At 39.0% G+C, this 22,315-nt stretch overlaps 2 protein-coding genes and 1 long non-coding RNA gene across 6 annotated transcripts in view; 2 read left to right on the top strand and 1 right to left on the bottom strand.

The window, feature by feature from the left end:
* The window catches only part of LOC143735604 (uncharacterized), an 8,314-nt gene extending 2,059 nt beyond the window's left edge, over window positions 1-6,255 (top strand). Inside the window, exon 3 of the long non-coding RNA XR_013203249.1 lies at window positions 5,758-6,255. This is a non-coding gene — a long non-coding RNA (uncharacterized LOC143735604). The remainder of the gene's footprint in view (window positions 1-5,757) is intronic.
* Window positions 1-22,315, bottom strand: part of LOC143736071 (uncharacterized) — a 795,401-nt gene that overhangs the window by 210,763 nt on the left and 562,323 nt on the right. The window lies entirely within an intron of this gene.
* tle2b (TLE family member 2, transcriptional corepressor b) overlaps window positions 16,762-22,315 on the top strand; it is a 47,367-nt gene continuing 41,813 nt past the window's right edge. For 2 of the 4 annotated variants that reach the window (XM_077226619.1, XM_077226618.1), the window contains exon 1: window positions 16,762-17,331. In XM_077226619.1, the coding sequence (XP_077082734.1) occupies window positions 17,308-17,331 (24 nt within the window). In that variant the 5' untranslated portion in view covers window positions 16,762-17,307. The remainder of the gene's footprint in view (window positions 17,332-22,315) is intronic. The other 2 variants (XM_077226617.1, XM_077226616.1) reach the window with 1 other exon arrangement.

Raw genomic sequence — 22,315 nt, 5'->3', positions numbered from 1 at the left:
TTTTTAGAAGCTTGACTACCCTTTGTCTTAGATGTATAGAAAATAGTTGTACTACTGTTATGATACTTTTATTGTCCTTTTTGGAGCTTGACTGCCACTCATCTTGCATAGATGGATGGATTGGTCGGTTGGTTAGTTGGTCATTTGGCGAGTTGGTTGGTCAGTTAATTGGTTAGTTGGTTGAACTACTTATATGATACTTTTCTGCCCTAGAAGCTTGACTGTCTGTCATTCTGAATGGATCGAGGTTGGTTGTTTGGGCTACTTTTATGATAACTTTGATACTTTTAGGAGCGTGACTGTCACACCTGAGTAATGGATTGGTCTAGTTACTTAGTTAACCAATCACTGTTTCACCAATCAACTGTTTGCTTTCATTATCATGTGAATATTCTTCAAATTTCTCCCATATTTAACAGAATAAAGTAAGTTGTAAATATTTGGAAAAGCATGAGTGTGAGAACATGACAGAATTTCATTTTTGGATAAAATCTTTTAAAAAATCCTTGATCAGTTAGTAGAACTGAACTGAGCTTTTTTTTTTGCCTAAGTCACTATTATAATCCATCTCTCTCTCTCTCTCTCTCTCTCTCTCTCTCTCTCTCTCTTGGCCTGGATGGGTTGATGGAGGAGAATCTGTTATTCCTGGAGAGCTCTTTCATCTGAAATTCTCATTCTTTATTCATTCGTTTACCGCCTCCTCCATCCATCAGGCGTCTGAAGTAGGAAAACACCTCGGGCTACCAGCACAATACTGCCCTTTTGCCCTTTTCCCTCTCCCGTCTGCTGTCAATCTATCCATCCTTTCCTATCCTGATCTGTCACTCTTTCCCATATTGTTCTTTCCATCTGCCTCTGTCTGTCTCTGCTTCAACTTTTCAACTCTTTCTCACCTCTACTCTCTGTTCCTTTTCTTACACCTTTTCCCTCACTCGTCTCCTCTTCTATCCCAACTTTCTCTGAATTGCAATTTACGAGTCATTCTCAATTCTGGATGGTGTGCAACCCTGATACAACAAATGCCTGGCTAACTTAAACTGGACAGGTGTGGTTCATGTGCTTAATATAATAATGATGGGAGGGGCTTATGGGCCTGAATAAAATCCCTACTGGACGCCTCAACCTCGACCTCGCCCTCGCCTCTCCGTCCAAATGGTTTCCCACAAGGCTGCACTCTTTGCTATCGCCAATAAGCAGAGGCTGTGATAATGGCATGTGGTCATTGTGTGGTCTGTTTACACCGCTGGAGTGGTTGTGTCGCAGTCACAGGCGGCCTGGAGTGGTAATGTTTCTGAGTAAGAAGGAGAGCCTGGCCAAGTCGAAGGACTCTACTCATATGGTTTAGCCGGTTCATTACACTTCAGATAAAGCTTCAGTTCTTATGTTAATATATGGTATAGTATACTATATAGATGGCATTTGCCTCACAGTGCTAACTGAATCATGCCAACAACCCCTGACGTCTTGGATGTACACTATGTATAAAGTGTGGGTCAGTATTATTATAAATATTGAAAAACCTTTGTCTTCTAAATTGGTGCTGTGGCACAACCAATGTAGCCTGGCTCCGCCCTCCTACGTACTTCCGCTCAATTTTCATTTTCCTTCAGTACTACGTCTGGGATTGTGCTGTAGTCTTTGTTTTTCTCCAGTCAATTTTTTACCGTGCCAATCAGCAAACAGAGGGAGTGGCTGAGAACGATGACGTTGATGTCGTGCGTTATTTTGAGTTGTAGTTCAGTAATGGCAGCGGAGAAAGATGCGTGCAAAGCCATTTGGTCCATTGTGGCAATGCTGCCGAATATCAAGAAGGTAAAGCCGGAGCAAGAACAATCTTTGCTTAGTTTTGTTGGTGGCCATGATGTTGTGGCCCTCTTCCCCACGGGGTTCGACATGACATGAATCACGACCAAACGTTAGCGATTGGTTATGGCAGATCCAGAGTGACTCTGGGCAGATCCAATAGTTTTAGACTTCAATAGACTACCCGCCTACTAGGAAGTTAACACTTGTCAATGGAGCGGTGCCAGACTCTATGTACAAATGAAAAAAATACGAGTTGAATCTTTTATAACAAAACATTTTGATGAGTAAAAGCAATGTAAAAAATATGTTGTCAACTTATTAATCATATAATTTTTTACAGTGTGCATGTATGAATGTAATATGATCTGTTTTAAAAAGTGATTTATGCCCTGTGTCCACCAAAGCGTTTTTTCACGCGGCTGGCATATTGTTTTCAATGGGAGCACGCGTTTTCAAATTCTACTTGTACAGCGTCAACAGATGACAACAACAAGCATAATAACGGAACAAAATTAAAACAATCGACTTTTTAATATTGAATCAACACAGAAGCAAAATATGTGTGAAATGAGATACTAGTAACATTTTCGCGGATATTCGTATCATAGCCTAACAAGCAAAGTGTCTCAACTGAAAACAATGCTGCGCTGCCAAAATGCTTTCAAGCGCCCATAGCTAGGCGTTTTTAGCTGGCTAAAAGCGCTTTAGTGGACACACGGCCTTATACTGTACATTAGGGGTGTGCCATATCATACCGTCCACGATAATACCGGTATACATTTTTACATGATAAAAAAGTGTCATATCGCGATATCTATGATATAGCGACGCGATGACGTATGGCGCATTTACGTTCCTTAGCACGCACAACAACAACACCTGTCTGAGCGCAAGAGCAGCCTGTAAGCCTCCGATGACGATTTTGCAATTTCACAAACAGCTTGAGTGTTCAGAGGGGCTGCCGACGCGCGTCTTCTCTCGCGCGCGTTTATTAGTCGGGACATGACTGAATGGTCTCTTGCACAATCGGGCCATCAGTGCATCGTAACTGAAGTTTATAATTTTCAAGTCTTCTTAATTCTTATCAGTTTAAACATTCAAGCGGTTTTAAACTATCCAGTAAGCTACTCGCGCACTCTCTGAGAGAGTTGCACTGCGTGCATACATAGAGTACCTAGGCTACAGCTCGTGAGAAACTAAAGTTATTTTTCGCGGATTATATCGCTTTAATGGGGGGGAAAACGCAAAATTGTGTAAAACTTCCGGTCTTGGTAAGTATACTCATAAACACAGTCGGTTATGTATAAAACGCATGTGACAGTGTGACAGACAGTATAATGAAAACAGCAATGGATCAGTGCACTAGCTGTAAAAGTGACAGCAGCCATAGGCTATGCGTCTGTCATTAATGTTGTCGTCAAAACAACAAAAGATAGCTTTAATTGTAATGAATGAGAATTATTAGCCTATGTATTTAATTTAATCAGGAAACAGAACTAACAGACTGTGTTATTTTACACTTGATTACTTTATTATGTTTCTGTAGTATTTCTGAATATGGTGTTAGACCTACACACATTTAAAATTTAATTCAAAGATTGAAATCAAGCTTCCTTGTGTTGTGTAAACTCTTACAAAATTAAAGGTGAAGAGTAAAACACTTTTCAGCTTTATACAAATAAATGGGGCCCTTTTTGATTTCATGCCGACTTTAATACAGAGCCATACTGTTTATTTGTGCATTTTAAATCTCAGGAACCGTAATTATACACACCCATGGTTACATATATAAATCCCAGGGGAAATTATAATGTAAATCCTTAAGTCTTATATTTTTGTAGCCTAACTTGAAGTTTCCATGCCTTCATTTTTCAGAATAGCAGTCAGTCAAATGCAGTGCCCGAGGTAATTTTTTTACCGTCTGATATTTCCTTACCTGACACTCTGGTATGAGCGCGCGTGAGTGAATAAGTGACAAACGCAATCCAACAGAGCAGCTTGTGAATTTTTGCGATAGACTGTCCGAATATCAAATGTGATTTATAATCCTACTCTCAAAGTTTCACAATACATACAATATTTAGTGTGATATATCAGCCAGAGCTGGAACAGAAGGCCTTCAAGGGCCCAACGGAGAACAGGTCATTGGCATCAAAGGGTGTTTGAGTCACAAAAATGTCACAAAAGTGATGGGGGGTGGGGGATGGAGAGAGACTTAGAAAATGACTTGACGGATGATAAATCAGTGAGAAAGACGGAGTGAATGTTGTGGTTGACAGTAAACAATATCTTCACTGCCGCTAGTAGTCAACTTTGTTGCACGCCTAGACATGCCTGCATTGAATTCTCATGCAACTCGCTGTCAATGTGAATGTGCTCATGTCCTCATTAGGTAAAACTTTGCGTCACGCCTAACTCAGTCACTTTGTTCCTCTGTAATTAGCAGAGCGAAATCTCAAACGTGGCCACCGCACACCACGTCTCCTTTTCAAGTGTTGGTTGATTGAAAGCCAAACTAAGGGAACATTATGATCTGAAATTTAATTTTACAGCTGCACTGTAGTACATTCAAGCTTTAGTTTCCTCACAATATGCATTAAATGGCTGATGTCGAACGCTCTTGTAATTCTGATTTGTCTCTTTAATGCAAGGCTCCCAGCAGATGGAGTTATTTAGCTGGATTGTGATCTGTAATAGCCCATTGCACATACCCACAAACCATTTTTATGTGAACACTGTAATCCAACACTTGGAAACAATAAAGGTTAATGCTGGAATCAAACCAAAAGAAAACTAAATAGCTTGAAAGAAGAAAAAATATGGAGATCAATAAGGTGGAAGAGAGAGTGAGTCAAAATGGAGAAGGAATTCTTACATCCTGGGTGTTTTTCCGGGACGGGTTAATGTTGTCTGTAACAGGCGGCATTCCCAGATGGAAGACTTTTAGCTGATGAACTTAATTGGCATGACGTGGGCCGGGCATCATGCCAACTGGCCAGACCTCTCTGCAGCTGCGCACGAAGAGAGAACTTTCATCTCATTTATTTTCAAGATCCTTTCCTTGTCCAATTATGCCTTCAAAACAACAACTACAACAACAAACACTACATTATACTGTAAAACCTCTCGAACGAAAGAAATACTTGAGCTGAAATTAAAATTGTCATCCTTCTCTCACTCTCATGCCGTTCCAAACCAGTATGATCTACTTTCTTCCGTGGAACACAAAAGAAGATATTTTGCAGAATGTTCAGTGCTCTTTTCAGTACAGATGACTCGAGTTGTCGAGCTCCAATATGTCTCAAACGCTTTATTGCACGCCTTACAAAGTCTCTAGATTAGGAACAAACTCAAATTTAAAGTCAGCATGAAATGAACATTCACCCTATTTTCTAAATGCACATTATTGATAATGTTTTGTAATGTTTAAACAAAGTCATAACTGGACCTTCCAGTTAAAACGACAGACTTCTCTCTTGAACGTATGCAGGATTCTCCAATCAATTTAGTCTAAGCTTACGTTCATCCGCTTCCACTTTTGAGTGCAACGCCCACATCTCAAAATCCAATCCACATCCGATACATAGAATAATGTATATGTAATCCGTTTCACAATCCGTTTCAATCGCCATCTGTATCTGAAACATAAAAATGTAAGATGCTTGTAGAGTTGGGCTGTGTTCAAAATCGCCCTCGTTCACTATTCCTTAAATTCCACTTATATAGCTCACATGAGGTAGTGAATGAAAACGAGCGCGTGAATTCGGACAGAAGACAGTCGAAAAAACGTTGTGTGTATGATCCATTTGAAATACTTAATATTAATCAAATGTCAAATATGCTAAAACCACTAAAAATAGGTCATAAATATGTGGTGTGCTTTAATATTTACAGCCTTTATAAATATATCTGTCAAAATATAACACATTTTTCACTTCCTTTCCACGCCAGGCTGGATCTCAGAGGGGATCTTGGGAAGGTAAAACGTGTCCTAATAAAAGTCTGGTGCTGCTTCTCGCCGCATTGACCCACTAATGGAAAGAAATTAGGGTTATGGATTCTGAGGTCATGAGGGCCAGATACATCTGCTACAATTTTAGGATGTAACTGATTATGTTCAAATCCTGGAGGAGAGGGAATGTTGGCACAAAGCAACCGAGACTGCAAGCGTTTCATTACGGCACCTTTTTTGGGGTACCTCCTGTACAAATTATTATTGCAGACCAGACTTAATTTCAGATCTGGATTGTTTGTGGTTGTGTTTCATAACTTGTGTGTGTTGCCTTTGTTTGCTGCATGCCGTGCCGTGTCTTCAGACTGAAACATGTGCCTATAATAAATCGCATAAATCCTCTTCTCTGCCTGTTAATTCACTTCCCCTATGAGTTTAAGCCGAGCTGTTTTTTAGGCCATTTAAACCACAAAATTCCCTCTGGATTCTCAAAACACGCTATCTGGAATTTTTCAGTGTTTACTCGCACTGTCTGGCCCTCAGGCAGAGTGCATACACTCTCTCTCTTCATCTTTCTTTTCCTCTCGCTCGTTCTGTTGATTATTTCACAAACCCCGTTTTCCTTCACAAGCTCTTTCCATTCTCACACACACACTACATCTGGTCACAAGAACCTTTGTTCTTCACAGTGCTTTTTACACTTACATAATGCACCAGAGCAAGCCAAAGAGAAAGAGTGATGAGAAATTAGAAACACAGCCACTGACACTGAGTGTCCACTGACATATTAAGCATCCGTTTTTGTTCACTGCAGTTACATGAAAATTTACCCCATTCTCTTTCTTAACAAATGTTCCAAGTAAAATTGGGCATGTTTTTGTAAATAATAAATGTTTGTCTCAAATGTAATATAACTTGCTCTGCCTTTAAACGACTTTCCTTTTGTGATGATGTCACCTAGGCCATTGGTTCATGATAATTAGCCAAAACTATATGATAGTTTTTGGCTACTGTTGTAGGTAACGTAACACATGTGTGACCTTAGCACTCACAGTCCAATCAATTTCCATTGGATAAAATCTTATTTTCTTCCCCTCGATTAAAGGGGTCATATAATGGTACATGCACTTTTCCAAGTTGATTGTACTGAAATGTGTGTTGGCAGTGCCTGTACAACACAACCATCATATAATGATAAAAATCTATCCAGTGTTTTTGTTTTAATCTCTTTATATGTTTTCCCCTGCCTCAAATTGAGCCGTTCGATTTTGTGACATCACTAAATCGGACGCCCCTCCCACGATTGTTGATTGACAGCAGCGTTTCAACAGACCCGCCCTGAGCGAGCTGTCAGTCATCATAGTCCGAAGTTGTTGATGCGCTGGAGCAGAATGGTGTCTAAGCGATTGTGCTGTTCTGTTCTTGGGTGTAATAACGAACACAGCAGTCATTTTGATATTCCTAAATCCGAACCGCTGAAGACACAGTGGCCGAATTTTGTTTTCGAAGGGAATATTACCAGAGGTGGAAAGTAACGAATTACATTTACTCGCGTTACGTAATTGAGTAGTTTTTTTGTGTACTTCTACTTTTTAAAGTAGTTTTTAAAATCTGTACTTTTACTTTTACTTAAGTACGTTTTCTTTGAAGTATTGTACTTCGCTACATTTGAAATCATATCCGTTACTGAGTAAAAAATAACAATACAAGGGCGAAAAAAAAAATCACACACTCCGGAAACTACTGAATTGATTGAAGGGCGGGAGAACAAACGCGCAAAAAAGGTAATGCAGACCCAGCTGAAGCTGAAAGCTAAGCGCCAAGCGAATTATGGCCAGTATGAAAAGTAGAAAAAAAGCGTGGTTGTCCTCGAGGATAGATATCCAATTTGCAAAAAATGTGGACGCAAAGTGGCTGCAAAAAGAGGATATAGGACACCATCCCTCCTGCAGATAAAGGTATGTCCCGATTTACGTGATGCAAAGGGAATCCCGGAATCCAGTCATGAAAATGGAATTCACTTAATGCAGATGTCACGTAAAACATGCAAAATAATGGATGGATGAATACATGGAAAGTAGAATAAATCCAATCGCGACATGGTCTGTGAATATTTAAGCTAAGCACAAAAATACTGCATGTAAATATATAACCCTATTTCTTCTGCTGAGCTGCATTTGTCTACTACATACTGAAGTACTCGTGACGTTCATGGTGTTTTCAGCGTCTCACAAACAATTTGAGGATATGAATACATGAACATTTCCAGAGCTGCTCTGAGAGAACGCCTAATGAGCATTTTCATAATTTTATTTGAGAAAAACCATTGTCAAATACACTTTGAAACAGGTCTTCACTACAACCCGTCAAAATAAAAGTTCGGTTTTACTAGGAGAAATCATGACAGAAATATATTACTATTGTAGGCATACAATAGAACGTAGCCTACTTCTCAAAATAATAATAATAACAGCAATAATAATACATTTTATTTGAACATTATTTAAAGGAATATTTTTTTTTGTCCATGGTTTAATTTAGTAAATCTGTTTTTGCAGCGCTTCCCCCAAAAATAAAAAGACACAAGTTTAAATTTACATTTGATTACCACCGTTTTTGATAATATATTTGGATTAAACCATAAAAAGTAGGGGTGTAACGATACACAAAACTGACAGTTTGGTTTTCCCACGGTTTTGATACTCGGTTCGGTTCGGTTTAGAAAGCTAAAAAAAAAAATTAAACAGTGGTTTAATGAAAAAATGGTGTCTTTGTCTTTAAATTAATTCAATTACAATTAGACGTTTTGCAAGGATTAAAAATCTGCTAATGCTGTAAACTAGGGAGCCGCACATTACTATAACATTAAAGGTTAACAACAGAGCCTAAATTTAGATGCTATTTATTTTTTAGATATAATAATCAACACCCAACACATTGTATGAAAACATGTAAACTGAACAAAAGGCAGTTTTTGCATTAACTTTACTCTAATTTGTTATTGAAATATAATAATTTACACAGTTGCTGTCATTTTCATGAAAGATATTTTAAACGTACATTAAATAATCAAGATATAATTAACAGGTTAAGTAAAAAATATATATAGGATAATATTGTGCATTTATTTAGTGCAAGAGTTAATTTCTCTAGGAACCAACAAGTTGTGGACACTGAATCACTTGCCTGCTGAGGTAAATATAATGCTAGTGACAAGCTATGCAGTTTTATTGACGTCTTTGCGCTGCTGAAACACTGATTGAGCGATTACACGAGTTATGATGCCTTTCAGTAAGTATACTGTATTTTTCAACATACCTTCAGGTGTCCATTCATGTTTATTCTGTAACTGAGGAAGAGATGACCGCGTTTACTCCGCTTGAAATGAGGAGCAAGTACAGCGATCTGTCACGACACATTAAAGAGCGCCAAAACGGCATTTACTGTTTGATTTTTGTGATCAAATAGTCAGAATTTGAAGATTACACCTTGCTTATTATCGAAAGTAACAAAACACGGAGCTTGCTATTTGGTGTTAATGGTGGTTAGGCCACAAAACTGAATTCGTTATGTACACATTCCAGGCAGTGTTGCCAGATCTCGCGGGACAAAAAAGCAACCAGGCCCGTGAAAACAAGCCCAAAACAAGCGACTTTTTCTCATAGACAGTAAAAGAGCTTTTTCTATGGAGCCCCCCTAGGTTCCAGGAAGAGAAAAATAAATAAACTGTGTCTGTGCACGGTTTTACAATCCGTGGTGACAGATAGTTTTAAACTGTGGGTACAGATTGTCAATTTACATCCATGTGGACAGATTGGTAAACTGTGCCTAGTTTTGTAAAACTGCACACGGTAGTTTATTTTTCTTCTGTAATGAAGCTTGGCTGTCCATCTAGTGAAAAATGTTGGTACTGCGGCCAAATAAAATCTTACTGAAAGCTCATTTTTTGAGATATCAACCTACAATTTGGAACACAACTTCTTCAGATTTTTGGCTTACATTTTCTGGCAGTTTTAGAGTAAAATATATTTTGTAATATATATATTTTACATAAAATATAAATAATTATATTTTTACACTGTTCATTTTCATAAACTCAAACTTGTATAACTTTTTTTCTGTTTCACTTTCATCATTTCATAAAACTTCACTTCAACAATAATCTGGCAAATTTCTTCTTTAAAACAAGACCAACCATAGGTCTATATTCCAAAGCATTCTTGAATTACAACCATTTAAGTTTGAATAGTGATTTTCATGTCTATGCGAAAAAAGGGGGAGTGACAGTTAAAGGGTTAAACAATATTAAACTATAATATCTATATCTATAATATCTAAAATATAATTTATATATAAAAACTCTCCTACAGTCCAGTCACCATCAGTCGCGACGGTCGCGACTCGCACGTATTTTCATTTAAACGTCACTCACTGACGTTTTCCTAACCAGAAAAAAAAAAACGATTGCCCTGCTCTGCCTCTGATTGGCTAGTACTCATTGCAATCTGGGTCAGAGCCAATTAGAAGCAGGATGTGGGTGGGAAAAAACTCTGTGTATAGGGAAAGGGGAGAGACAGAGGGAACAGGCAAGACAAACTCCTACGTTTAAATAACATATAGAAAATATCTGCTTGACAACGACCTGAGAACAAGCCCAAATAAGCAACTACACTTTAGAAACAAGCCCAAAAAAACCGCAACCCACGACTACCAATATTTGTAAGCGACTTTACAGAAAAACAAGCCCAAAGTCGCTTATAATAAGCGGACTTGGCAACACTGATTCCAGGTCCAATCAATGAGCCGGGCTGGGCGGGGCCGGGGTAGCTTGCAGGTCGGGCGTGTTCGGTACGCAATGAGAGTATCGCCATTCGAATCGTGGGTTCTGTATCGCGGTTCTTCGGTTTGGTTCGAATATCGTTACACCCTTAATAAAAAGAAACATTAATTTTCTGAATAAAATACATTTCATAGGACAATATTATTCTTAAACATTTTAATAAATTATTAATGTTAAAAATAAGTTGTTAATCTAATTCATTATTAATTATCGAATTTAATTGATTAGACATGTTTTATTGAAATTTTAATAAACAAACAAATTATTTCAAGTTTGTTATAATAAAAGTTTTTGTTCAACCAAAAAAAAATCCTGTTTTCATTAATTTAACTGTCATTTTAACTGATGATAATAATAATAATACCCATAATTTAATATTACAGTTTATTTATTTAACAATTGATTAATACTGTAAACCGTGATATTTTCTGAGACGTTACCATACTGTGAAAATCTTATACCATTACAACCCTACACGGGAGGGTCCCCCACCCCACCCCCGCTGTTAAAAAAGTAACTCAGTAACTTTTACTTTGAGTCAATTTTAAATGAGCTACTTTTTACTTTTACTTGAGTAGATTTTTAGACCGGTACTTTTACTTGTACTTAAGTAAAATTTCATTGAAGTAGTAGTACTTTTACTTGAGTAGAATATTTTATTACTCTTTCCACCTCTGAATATTACCCACTAGCAACGTCAATGCTTTCATGTTTGCGCGATTCGCAAATCTTTTCTCACCAGACTGCTTTATTAACGAAGGAAGTAACTTATAAAGCTGATTTTGATAAGAAGCTGCTCCTGAAAAAAAGAATCGTTACCAACTATTCATGTCTCCCTGCTGAACCTCCAGAAAAAGTACGTGTAAAATTTCATTAACCTTTAGATTAATCTTTGCAAATCGCTTCACGATGAATGCGGCTAAGGTTTACACTCAGAGTACATACCACGGCATGTTTTCTATGTACGACGTTCTCAATATAATTCATAATCCCACGTTTATAATGAAAAACGCGTTATGGTTATTGTGTTATTACAAACTGAGTACGTATAACTTACATCAGTAAACGCATAGCGTTCGTACATCTCACTAAGTTCTACCCTGCCAGTACACAAAGATAGATCAAAGTGACAATATAATAGCCAACCATTCAGAAACGCCATGTTCGAGCCTTAATTATCGAACTTCCTCGGGCCGTCATCTTGTTCCGACTCCGGGTCAAACTGATACGGTTGCACAGATGTGTTGTCCTCAGAGACTCCCGCTGCCATTTTTTTACTATACCCTCAACTGTTCTCAAGGAAACACTCCACGTGCGGTGTGGTCATAACGCCGTTATGAACGCCCGCAGAACGGAGGGGTGGAATGTGCGAAGCTCATTATCATTTAAAGGCATATGCACTGCTGAACACAGAGCTGTTTTTGACCAGGTAAACTTAGTGTTTTCTTACAATACTCACGAAATTTTTGAACTAAAGTATATTACAAACTTTTCATTTAGACCCTAAAGAATCAAATTAACTTGTATGAAAATGGCATTATATGACCCCTTTAAATATCCTGTTGTTTAACCCAGTGCTCGAAGTGGGGCGGTACTCACCGGTACACAGTACCGGCACTACTACATTTTACTCTTAAGCGTACCTGCACTTTTTCTTGCGTATGGCTACTTCTTGCATGTAGCCGGTACTCGACCACTGACAGAAAAAGCGCGAGTGTCACGCCCGTTGATATCCTTCGTATGCAGTGCGTATTTTTTCCGCACGCACGTTAACAGGTTCGAGCTTTCACACTCCACGCGCATGCGCTCCTGGTGCTGTGCGTATACAGCAGTGCAGAGATCGTTCCGAGTATATTTTTGCTGTGCTGCACGCGCTGAATAAAGTGACAGCTCATGGTTCGTGGTCAAAACACAGATTGACATGAAAATAAATCTCACCATAAATGCATTTAGCCTAATTAAAATGTAGTAATCTAAATGTATTTTTGGACTTGCAGACTTGGAGGAGTTCCGTTTTCGCACGCACGTGCACACACGCACGACTTGTTTTAATAAATTTATGTTGTTAATAAATAACAATAAGTTTTGTAATAAGTTTTGTTTTTCACTTTAGAAATCTCAAATGTCAAGATTTGCCAATGCAAGAGAGTACCGGCACCTTTCTTTTCCCACTTCAAGCACTGGTTTAACCTTTATATACATCCTATGACAGAAGTAAATGGGTTACAAATGCTATTTTTTGATGATTTTAATACAGATTAATACATATTGATGTACGTTCACTTTCATTTGTAGTCTCCGACATGATACAATTTGCAAATGTGTCTCACAATGTCAAAATCTTCCACTCAGCTCCATCACCCTCTAGGACAGCAAAGGATTGGTCATAATTCATGTTGAACGTCCTATATTTCCTGTAACTGCAAGGTTTTACAGTAGCAAGTGAATATCATTATGTGCTCCATTCAAGTCCTCAAGGGAAGTTCGTATTTGCGAGTTTGCAAGTTGTAATTACGACGTCAGATGTGTTCACATCACAAAATGGCTTTTTTTTTACAAAAAATACAGCAAGGTTTTTAATCACGTTTGCTTCAGAAGCGTGGAAACGTATAGATTCAGGACTCTATGGTTTATTCATTGGGTTCGTTTTCATTAAGGCCGCAATGCATGATGGGAGATTTGACAGAGCGACTTTTGTTTGCTTAGAAGTTGTTTGTGGCATGATGGATTTCAATAACCTTGCAAAGGCCACAAGAACACATCTTGAATTCAGAACTTGTATACTACTCATACTACTTTTACCATTTCTTACTATGGCAGAAATAGTAAGAGTTGTATGTACTTGTTCATTGTCAGTAGTGTAGCAGTGTATGAAGCACAGCTCACACAGAAGTCACTTTCAGACCAAGCTTTTTGTTGGTCAGCTTGGCGAATCCGGGTGACACACTTGAACCCGTTTCCGAAATCTGTGCCCTCATGCGGAAATCCCTGATCGCGTGAGTTCCTTCTAAAATTCGTCGAACCTCAGTAAGAACAGCCGCATTCGGGGCAGTGCACAGGGTCCTGTGGCAAACGGCAAACTAAACACGGCCGTGAAGGGTACCCATCCCCGGGAACACTATCGGACAGAGGGGGACCCGCTTCTGCTACCTCACACAAGGCCCCGCCCCATGCTTGAGACGGCCCTGATCGAAATTCGACTCCCTGCCAAATTATTGTTTGAAATGACCTAATCCTAACCCCACCCCCTAATCCTGACTCCACCCCCACCCCCACACCTAATCCTAAACCTACCCATGAGGACATAGGGGGTAATAATCTGGCGGGGGTAAGAATTCGGCACAACACTGGTCTCAACCTAGGACTATTATTGGCATACCCATATGTTTGCTAAAGGTCTGTCTGTATGTTGTAGAATGATATGTAGGCTACATTACCAAAGCAGAGAGTGTGAAAAAATAAAGAAAAGCAGCATCTTTACATAAAGATCTGTAGTTCATGACACGCTTACAGGCAGATGACTGAGGAAAGACTGTGTGGTGTTTGATGGCGCGAGACGCTACTCCGAATCAAGCTGCCACAACAGGTGAAGCCTTAAGTTAATTACTGGAGAGATGGGAGGCCGGGCCACACTGATGCGCTCGCTAGCAATCCCAGTTTAGTTCAGTTAAAGAATAGACCCCATCTATCACAGCAATCGATACTCACTGACAAAGGTCGTCTCTCTTTTCTTTCATTGTGTGCGTGTGTGCACTCCGTAGGCCTACATATGCACACATCTCACTGTCACAATGCTAGTATATTGCTTTAAATTTTGTTTTACAAACATTGTTAGTACAGTGAATTTTATGTAGCCTAACAAAAATAGATGTGGTACCATGGTAAAGATGAAATGGTATAATAATCCCTTTGTGTTCCACAGAAGAAGAAAAAAGGTTTTGGAACAGCACGGCAGAAGAAGAACAATGATGACAGAATTTTCATCAGTTTAATAAACAATCTGCTCATTAATTTACAATGTTATCATAGAGCCACTATGACTCACCGAATAAAGAGAGTGTTTATTTGTTATTTCGCTTAATTGTTCAAGGCAGTCATTACTAGATGCTACACGTTGCTCATTTGTCATTAGCAGTCATAGGTGATCATTTATGCGGCGTGATTGGCAGCTGGAGGCGGGAGCGCGGAATAATCGGAACTTCAATGCCCACAATCCCTGTAGACTGGGCTGCACACGGCCGCAGCCAATCAGTGGTCGCGAACGCAGCAATTGGTCAGTTTTAATCGCTGATGTCAAGCACCAACGTGGGTCCCCGAAGGTTTGATTGGTTAGATTGATGAGTCGCTACAGCCAATCAGAGAACCATTGGAGAGTGCTCCACAGCCTCTAAGTTTTAAGGTGGTCCGGAAAAAGGTGAGGGATGTGATTTATCTCATGTAATTTACTCTTTTAAAATTTAAATAACTTGATTTATATCTAAAACACGAATAAATAAGTAGAGTAAATAAAATACAACGGGACTTGGGATATTGCTATGCGTATTTCCGTCATTTTCCCCGCTTTTATTTAGGTAAACATAAGAGCGAAGTTTGGTCAAGAAAGCTGTCAGGACACTCGACAAATTATATTCAGCAGCCTCTTTATCTTTTATAAGCTTTTATAAGTTTCTACAAATACGACTTATAAAATATGTCTTGTTTGCAATATTGTTACAAATGATTTATTAGGAAATTAAATGCATGGAACTTTGATTTATTTGAGAACGAATTGTCACTGGTGATGATTCGAATCATGTGAATCAGATGCTTAACTTGATTAATTGTGGTAAATTGTTTTCATACAGGTACATTTCTGAATGACAAGCCAATTTATACCATGTTTATTGATTAGATAGATAGATAGGACAAAATATGTCAGATATAGGACAAAAAATGTCAGAATAAGTTGTAAATGCAGCAATTCTGAAACATTCTTCTGATCCAGTTCTTCTTTCCCTAATTGTCCTTTTTATCTTATTTTAAACCTGCTGAACCCTTACAGGATGCAAAAGCCCAACCAGTTTAGGGATTATTGTCAAGATGGTCATTTCCATGAAGTCTGTCTGTTCTCAGCCAGCTTCACAAGTAACAGGTTGAAGGGAGAGAGTCGTGTGAATAAATGTGTAATCCGCACAATTAGATAACGGCGATTAGGGCAATACCTGACCTGAGAGGTGTCGCAGACAGAGGGATGACTAACAAGAGACACCTCTGAGATCACGCTAATATGACAGAGGAGAACAATGATGAAGGCATGAGAACATGGTAGGGATGACTGAAATTTGCTGATGTGTCACACTAACAAACGAAGTGAACATAATATTCTGGATATTTCAAGGACATGAGTATTGCAATCACAACTAAATTTGCAAGTTTATTTCACAAAGGGCAGAGAAATGCTCCTCTGTATGTGCAAATATGAGGTTGGACACAGTGCTTTCAGGGGAATTGCTGGCAAATTGAATCATTCCTAATCTCTCTCATTCTCTTTCTTTCACATCCCTTGATTTGTTTCTTCCCTTGAGGCAAACCTCATTGCTCAGAGGTTGCTCTTTCGATTCTCAGGAGACTGATTTGAGATCTTAGTCATACTTCACTGAAGTATGAATTTTGTCTCTGATATATTTCTTCTGATACCCAGTACAAATGCATATAAGGAATAAACATTTGAATAATTTGATGATGATGATGATGATGATGATAGTTGAGTGCATATTGAAATCTCTTTTTATTGCAGATTTGGCGAATCTGAGCACAGTTTGAGACATTGAGATCTGCTTTAGAAAAGACACATGAGTGATAACTGGTAAGTGTTGTTTTTTCAGTCGAGAAATATAAGCAGTACACTCATTAAGCAGGTTTCAATTTGCATTTGCCCTTCATTTAATCTAGGAAACACAACTGAGATATCTAATTTTTGTTTGCTCTATCTGTATGATGATATGAATCTTTTGGCTGTTCAAAGAAAGGATCATGTATATTTGTTTGTGTGCATGTACTGGTATCCATTTCTGTCTCTATCTCTCCATCTAGCTATCCTTTATCTATCTCGCCTGGTCCACCTTAAGTGCAGCTTGAGCAGGCTGTCGTGTTTGTGTTGAAGCCAACAGGCACAATATATTACAGTCTAGGGCTCACTGCTGAAAAGCCTGCTGGATCTTCCAGTGACCTGCTGTTCTTTCCTGCTTTCCTGTGTTTTTTTTCCTCTCCAGATTTAGATTAAAAACAAAGCCCGTTCCTTTTTCTCCTTTGCCTTTTTAGACCTCAGCAAAGAAGCCCTGTAGTTTAGAGATACTGTTACAAGATTGGAACACTCGAATGGAGATACGCGTTTGTTTTTGTTGCTTATTGGGGACATTTGCAGAAGGACAAGACAGCTGGACTTGATTCTTCTGAATTCCCTGCTTCTCACTGATCTGTGGGGACTGAGAGCCGGACAGTAACGGAGTGGGACAACAGGGAATTCTGGGGGGAAATCCAGTCTAAAGTGTGAGTAAGGGGATCTGTTTTAGGAGGACCCTTCGTCAGATGTGCTGACAGCTTCAGCGGTTCAGAAAGGACAGAGCCGGGTTCCCGAGCTCGATCCGGGGATCTGTCCCCTGGTGGAGGGGGACACAGGAGTTCGGAGGGTCAGCGCGTTGGCCGTCAAACCGGCATCCCTCTGGTGAACATGTACCCACAGGGTAGACACCCGGTAAGTGCTACGCTCTCTCGTTCTCCCACATCCTGAACAAATGGGACAGATGAAGCGACTGGATGTAAGAGAGACATCTCTTTAGCCTCTCAGCCGCACATACGCATATTCAGCTTCACCCAGGTGTCCTCAAGAGCCAGTTGATAGAAAGTTGTGTGGGAGGAATCAAACACAATGTGTGTCTTTATTAGTTTGTGTAATAACCCTTTCTCAACGCCCCCTCTAATAGATGATCCCAGTGCATTTGGGCAAATGTAGAGTGGTTTAGGTGTGTATGTGGGTGGGGTTGGATAGGGCTCACTGTGGGAAGTTTATTTGTTATCTGTCTTTGGTATATTGATGTTTCAAGAATCTAAAGAATCTACCGTGCATCGCAGCCTGTTTTAAGGGTGGTTCAGCGCACAAGCCTAAACTTGTAATACATGAAAGAACAAGGCATCAGTTGTGTTTATGAATGAATGAAAGGTCCCTTGACTGATTTAGTGTGTATGTTGTACATTTCCCACATAGACTTACTTACATTGTAAGGGTGAAGTTCAAGGGATGAATGATAGACATTTAACCGTTTCTTCTTTTCTATCAGAAGAAAAGATAATCTAGATTTAGATTAAAAACAAAGTCCATTTCACCTCTCCCTCACCTTTTTTAGACCTCAGCAGAGAAGCCATCAGATGTCTTTAGTAATGATGGAAAGGTCCCTTGAGACTGATTTAGTGTCTGTTGTTGTATATTTGCCCCATAGACCTACGTTGTAAGGATGAATCTCACAAAATCTGTCAAGAAATGTCCAGAAAGGTTCATATTTCACCTTAAAATCATAAGTGAAAAAAACATTTTAGGATCATTTTTATTTTTTTTATTTCAATTTTATTTTCGAGTTGACACGGGTATTTCTTCATGAGACTTCATACATATTTTGTTGTAGTTTTAGAAACTAAAGATACAAGATAAACTTTAAAAGCATTTTATTTTGCCTAAGAATTTTTTTTTTCTATGACAATTTTATTTTGCCTAAGAAATATGACCTGAACATTTCTTTTAGAGATTCAGCTGTAAGTACAACATTGGCAGAAGATTTTACAAAAATGTGACCCAAATTCTTATTATACAGTTTGTATTTTTACCCATTACATTCCTTTAAAAAACATACAAAAATGTCCTAGCCAGAGTGGTCGAATGTGTTTTATAATGATACAGGGAACAAACTCCAAAGGACCAGTGAAATCTTCAGCGAGGTTTTATTTTTACCCTTATGACCTGTGAAACATGACCTACACCAGTTTAAAAGGTGTGAGAAAGGTCTGTGTGTGTAACCATGCATAAACATTGCCTTTTGTGCTCACACCTTTTCTTGGTCTCTAACTTTTATGAAATCAAGTCCATGTGTGTGAGTATTCTGTTTTCAGAAAACACAGAGACACATGCTTTTTTTTATTTTTATTAGTGGTTCCAGTTAAGCCAAGCATCACTGTTACTTTTGCTCATACTTACACTTAAAAATGGGGGGGTTTATGAAATTCCATAGAAACTTTTCATTGGACAAAAGGTTATTTATAGTGGAAAAGGTCTTTAGAGTATTATAGTGTTCTTCACGCAAGAAAAAAGATGGTTCTTTTAAGAACTGTTCGCTGAAATATGCTTCGGGGAACCCAAAATGGTTCTTCTATGGCTAAAACTCTCTTTTGGAACCTTTGTTTCTAAGAGTATACTCATTTCAACTTGGACCAACCAACCAAAACACCCTAGAAAAACCACTAAAAACCAGTTAGCAGTTAGCTAACTTATTAGCATCCACATAGCAACGCCCTGGTAACCACACCTTTAGCACACTTCAAAGTTGTACTAGTCAGAGGTAGATCCATCAGTGGTTTTGTTTAACCGTTCAACACCATGCAGTGCAAATCAGATGGAGACTATCAGTGTGAAATGAGTGTGTTTGCATGTGTCGGAGTCTGCACATACCTGCCTGTTGAAAGGGTTAAGCCTGATTTGCAAGGCAGACTGCATCGGGAGGACTGGTAATTGGTTCCACTGGATTTTTGTGGTTAGTGTTATCTGAAGCAGGGGGATTGGAAGGTGGAATGAGAGGAGGTTTACTGTGCTCCGTGCCTTCTGAGCCAAAAACAATAACAATAAAAAAAGCTGGGCAGGGAAAGCTCATAATCCGCTGCAGCCACACCTTCAGTTTCTGACTGTTACAGAACGCACTTTGCATGTTTTTAGGCCTGAATATTGAGAATCTAGAGGCAATGCTGGTATTCAGTCAAAATTTAAGGGTGAGAAGTCCATTGATGTCATGTGTGAGGTGTAAGAAACATGAACTGTCTGTACAGGAGGTCTGTGGATATGTTTGACACAACCAGAACCCGATACAATTAAGAGGCTGTAATATGAGTGTGTTAGCGCACGTAGCACATGAGGCGAGTTTGCGCTCTCGCTAACAGTACCTGTGTCTGCAATGTGTGGATTTATGGCTCTTTCTTGGCAGGTGCTTGTGTTTTGTATCAGGATGAGAACATTTACATGGTTACTGAGCTCATGATCTAATGGTGAAGATGGCATAAAGAGAAAATTCAACAGTCCTTGGTTCATCAACTTGGCTCATTTAGTTTCAGATATGATAAAAGCGGTTTAGTGAGCGAGCTGGAATAAGCCAGTAACTGCTCATTCAGAAATGTGATTCTCTTAAAAGAACCGGTTAATAAGATTAATTAATTTGGTAATCAGACTACACTTATTGTGCCGTATATTTTGGATTCGTTAAAAAGCCGCCTCGTAAGATTCATTGTTTAAGAATCAGACTATACAAAAGGTCTTGTGATTCACCCTAAAAAAATCTTGGCTAGCATTTGTTTGGGAATCAGACTACATTGCTCGCTCTGCATGTTTTTAATTCATTATAAAGAATAGGCTCAAGTTCATATTCATTTGTTCGGAAATTAGACTAGATTTTCTAAAACAAACCGGCTTATAAGAGTCATTTGTTTGGAAATCACTAAATTCACTTTTTGATTCACTAAAAACAATCACATTTTTAAGAGTAATTAGTTCGGTATTCAAATTGAGAATTAAATTACACTTGTCAAAGTGTTTTTGATTTACTAAAAAATGCACCGTTTGGAAAAAAATATTTTTCGTAATCAAACTAAAATGTAAGTTTGTTCTGGTAAAAAATATGGCACCTGAAAAATGTTTCCTCACTTCCCAAACCTTTATCATGACTTTATAGCTTTATAAGTTTGAATTTGCACCAGGTGTGTGTGTGTGTGTGTGTGTGTGTGTGTGTGTGTGTATGTGTGAGAGTGAATGCCATCTTTCTGTTGCACTGATGTGATGGCCAAGTGAAAAATGTGGCCAAATTCCATGGCCACAAAATTCACATATGCTCATTTAATGAGCTGATAGTTTGAGCTGGTTTGCTCATTTTTACTCACTGCCATATTGTTTTAATAAATGTTTTTATTCTGTCCACATTTGGATGTTAATCTAGGTTTCATATCTTCACACTCTTTTATTGTCTCTCTTTCGTGTTGGTCAGAAACACAAATATACAGACTTCTTTCTTTCTTTCTTTCTTTCTTTCTTTTCAGCTCAATCCATTCCCGATTTTACTCTGTAAAGTATAAAAGCTCTTTTCTCTGCCTGCCAATCCACGGTTCCTAATCCAGTATTGGACAGCGATGGCTTTTACTCTGCCTCACAAAGCGAGCCACTCCAGAGCCGCATTTTCTGTGAGTCGGCAAGATATAGTCCTGAGCAGCCACCCAATGTCCAGCATTCAATGGGGTTTAAGATCAGGTGAAAGCTTCAGATATGATGAGCAAAAGTGGAAGTGGAAAGTCGTTTAATGAGCCGGTTTGAGGTGCACCTGCTGAACTCAAGCACCTCGAAATGATTGTATCCCGGGAATTGTAGTCGGTTTGTGGAGACAAGGTCTTGCAGGACTGGGCAGGAAAGAAAGGCGAGTTTTTAGAGTGCGAGATCACACACACACGCACTCACACATTCACCCAGATCCCCCCGAGATCACACTGACACTTCTCTTCCTCCCACTCTCTGGTGATCCTCATCTATTCGTGCGCCTTTTCGCACTAAATATTTCACTAGCGGATGATTATTTCATGGATGTCTCCATCCCAGCCTGTCTGCGAGGATGCGAGCTGAAAACTGCTCCGTATTTGTCTCGGCCGTTCCTCTTTCGACGCGTCGTCTCCTCCAAGCCGATTTAAGACATTGAATCCAAAATAGCAACTCGAGAAGTGATATATGAGATGATCAGAGTGGGCGATTGGGAGAGATTTCATTTCCCACCATTGTCATGGGATCTGCTCATCTCTCTCTCCCCCTTTGACCTCCCTCAGAAGATAATCTCCAGTAATTCTAGGCTTGCCTGCTACAGCTCGTCTAAATTGTGATTGACTAGCTGCTGTCCCACATGGCTTGCTGTCTGCCTTGTCCCCCTCCGTCCAGATTAACTGGATCAGTTTTGGATTTCAGGATCCCCCCTCCTTCTGTCTGACACGCACTGTTGTGTCTAAACAGACACTCTTTTTTTATATGCAAGTTTTGCACGTATGTCTGTACTGTATTTTATGAATCCCTCCAATGTAATTGTCCAAACTAATCTATTTTTATAATAACTAAAAGCAAAGAAAGATGCTTTGTTTTTTTAGTTATTTGCAGTGCTAATTGCTATTGCTCATAAAATATTCAGCATTATCATTTTGATGTAAATCACTCTGCACCATTTGACCATCAGACCTGATAGGACAAGTTTTTTCTCGGGCCAGTAGGTAACCACCTAACAACCACCCAGAATACCCTAACAACTGCATAGCAACACCCTGTTAACCACTTATCATGATTCCGAAAAATGCATTAGCAATGCTCTAGCAACCACCCACAACATCTGAGCAACTGAATAACAACACCCTGGTAATCACCCATAGCATTCTAGTAACCACATGTCAACTGTACAGCAAAT

Source organism: Siphateles boraxobius, unplaced genomic scaffold (genome assembly GCF_051911475.1).
Source record: "Siphateles boraxobius isolate OS27281-9 unplaced genomic scaffold, OSU_SipBor_1 13, whole genome shotgun sequence".
Classification (NCBI taxonomy): domain Eukaryota; kingdom Metazoa; phylum Chordata; class Actinopteri; order Cypriniformes; family Leuciscidae; genus Siphateles; species Siphateles boraxobius.
The sequence above is the reverse complement of the archived record's forward strand: the minus strand, read 5'-3'. Positions and strand labels throughout refer to the sequence as shown.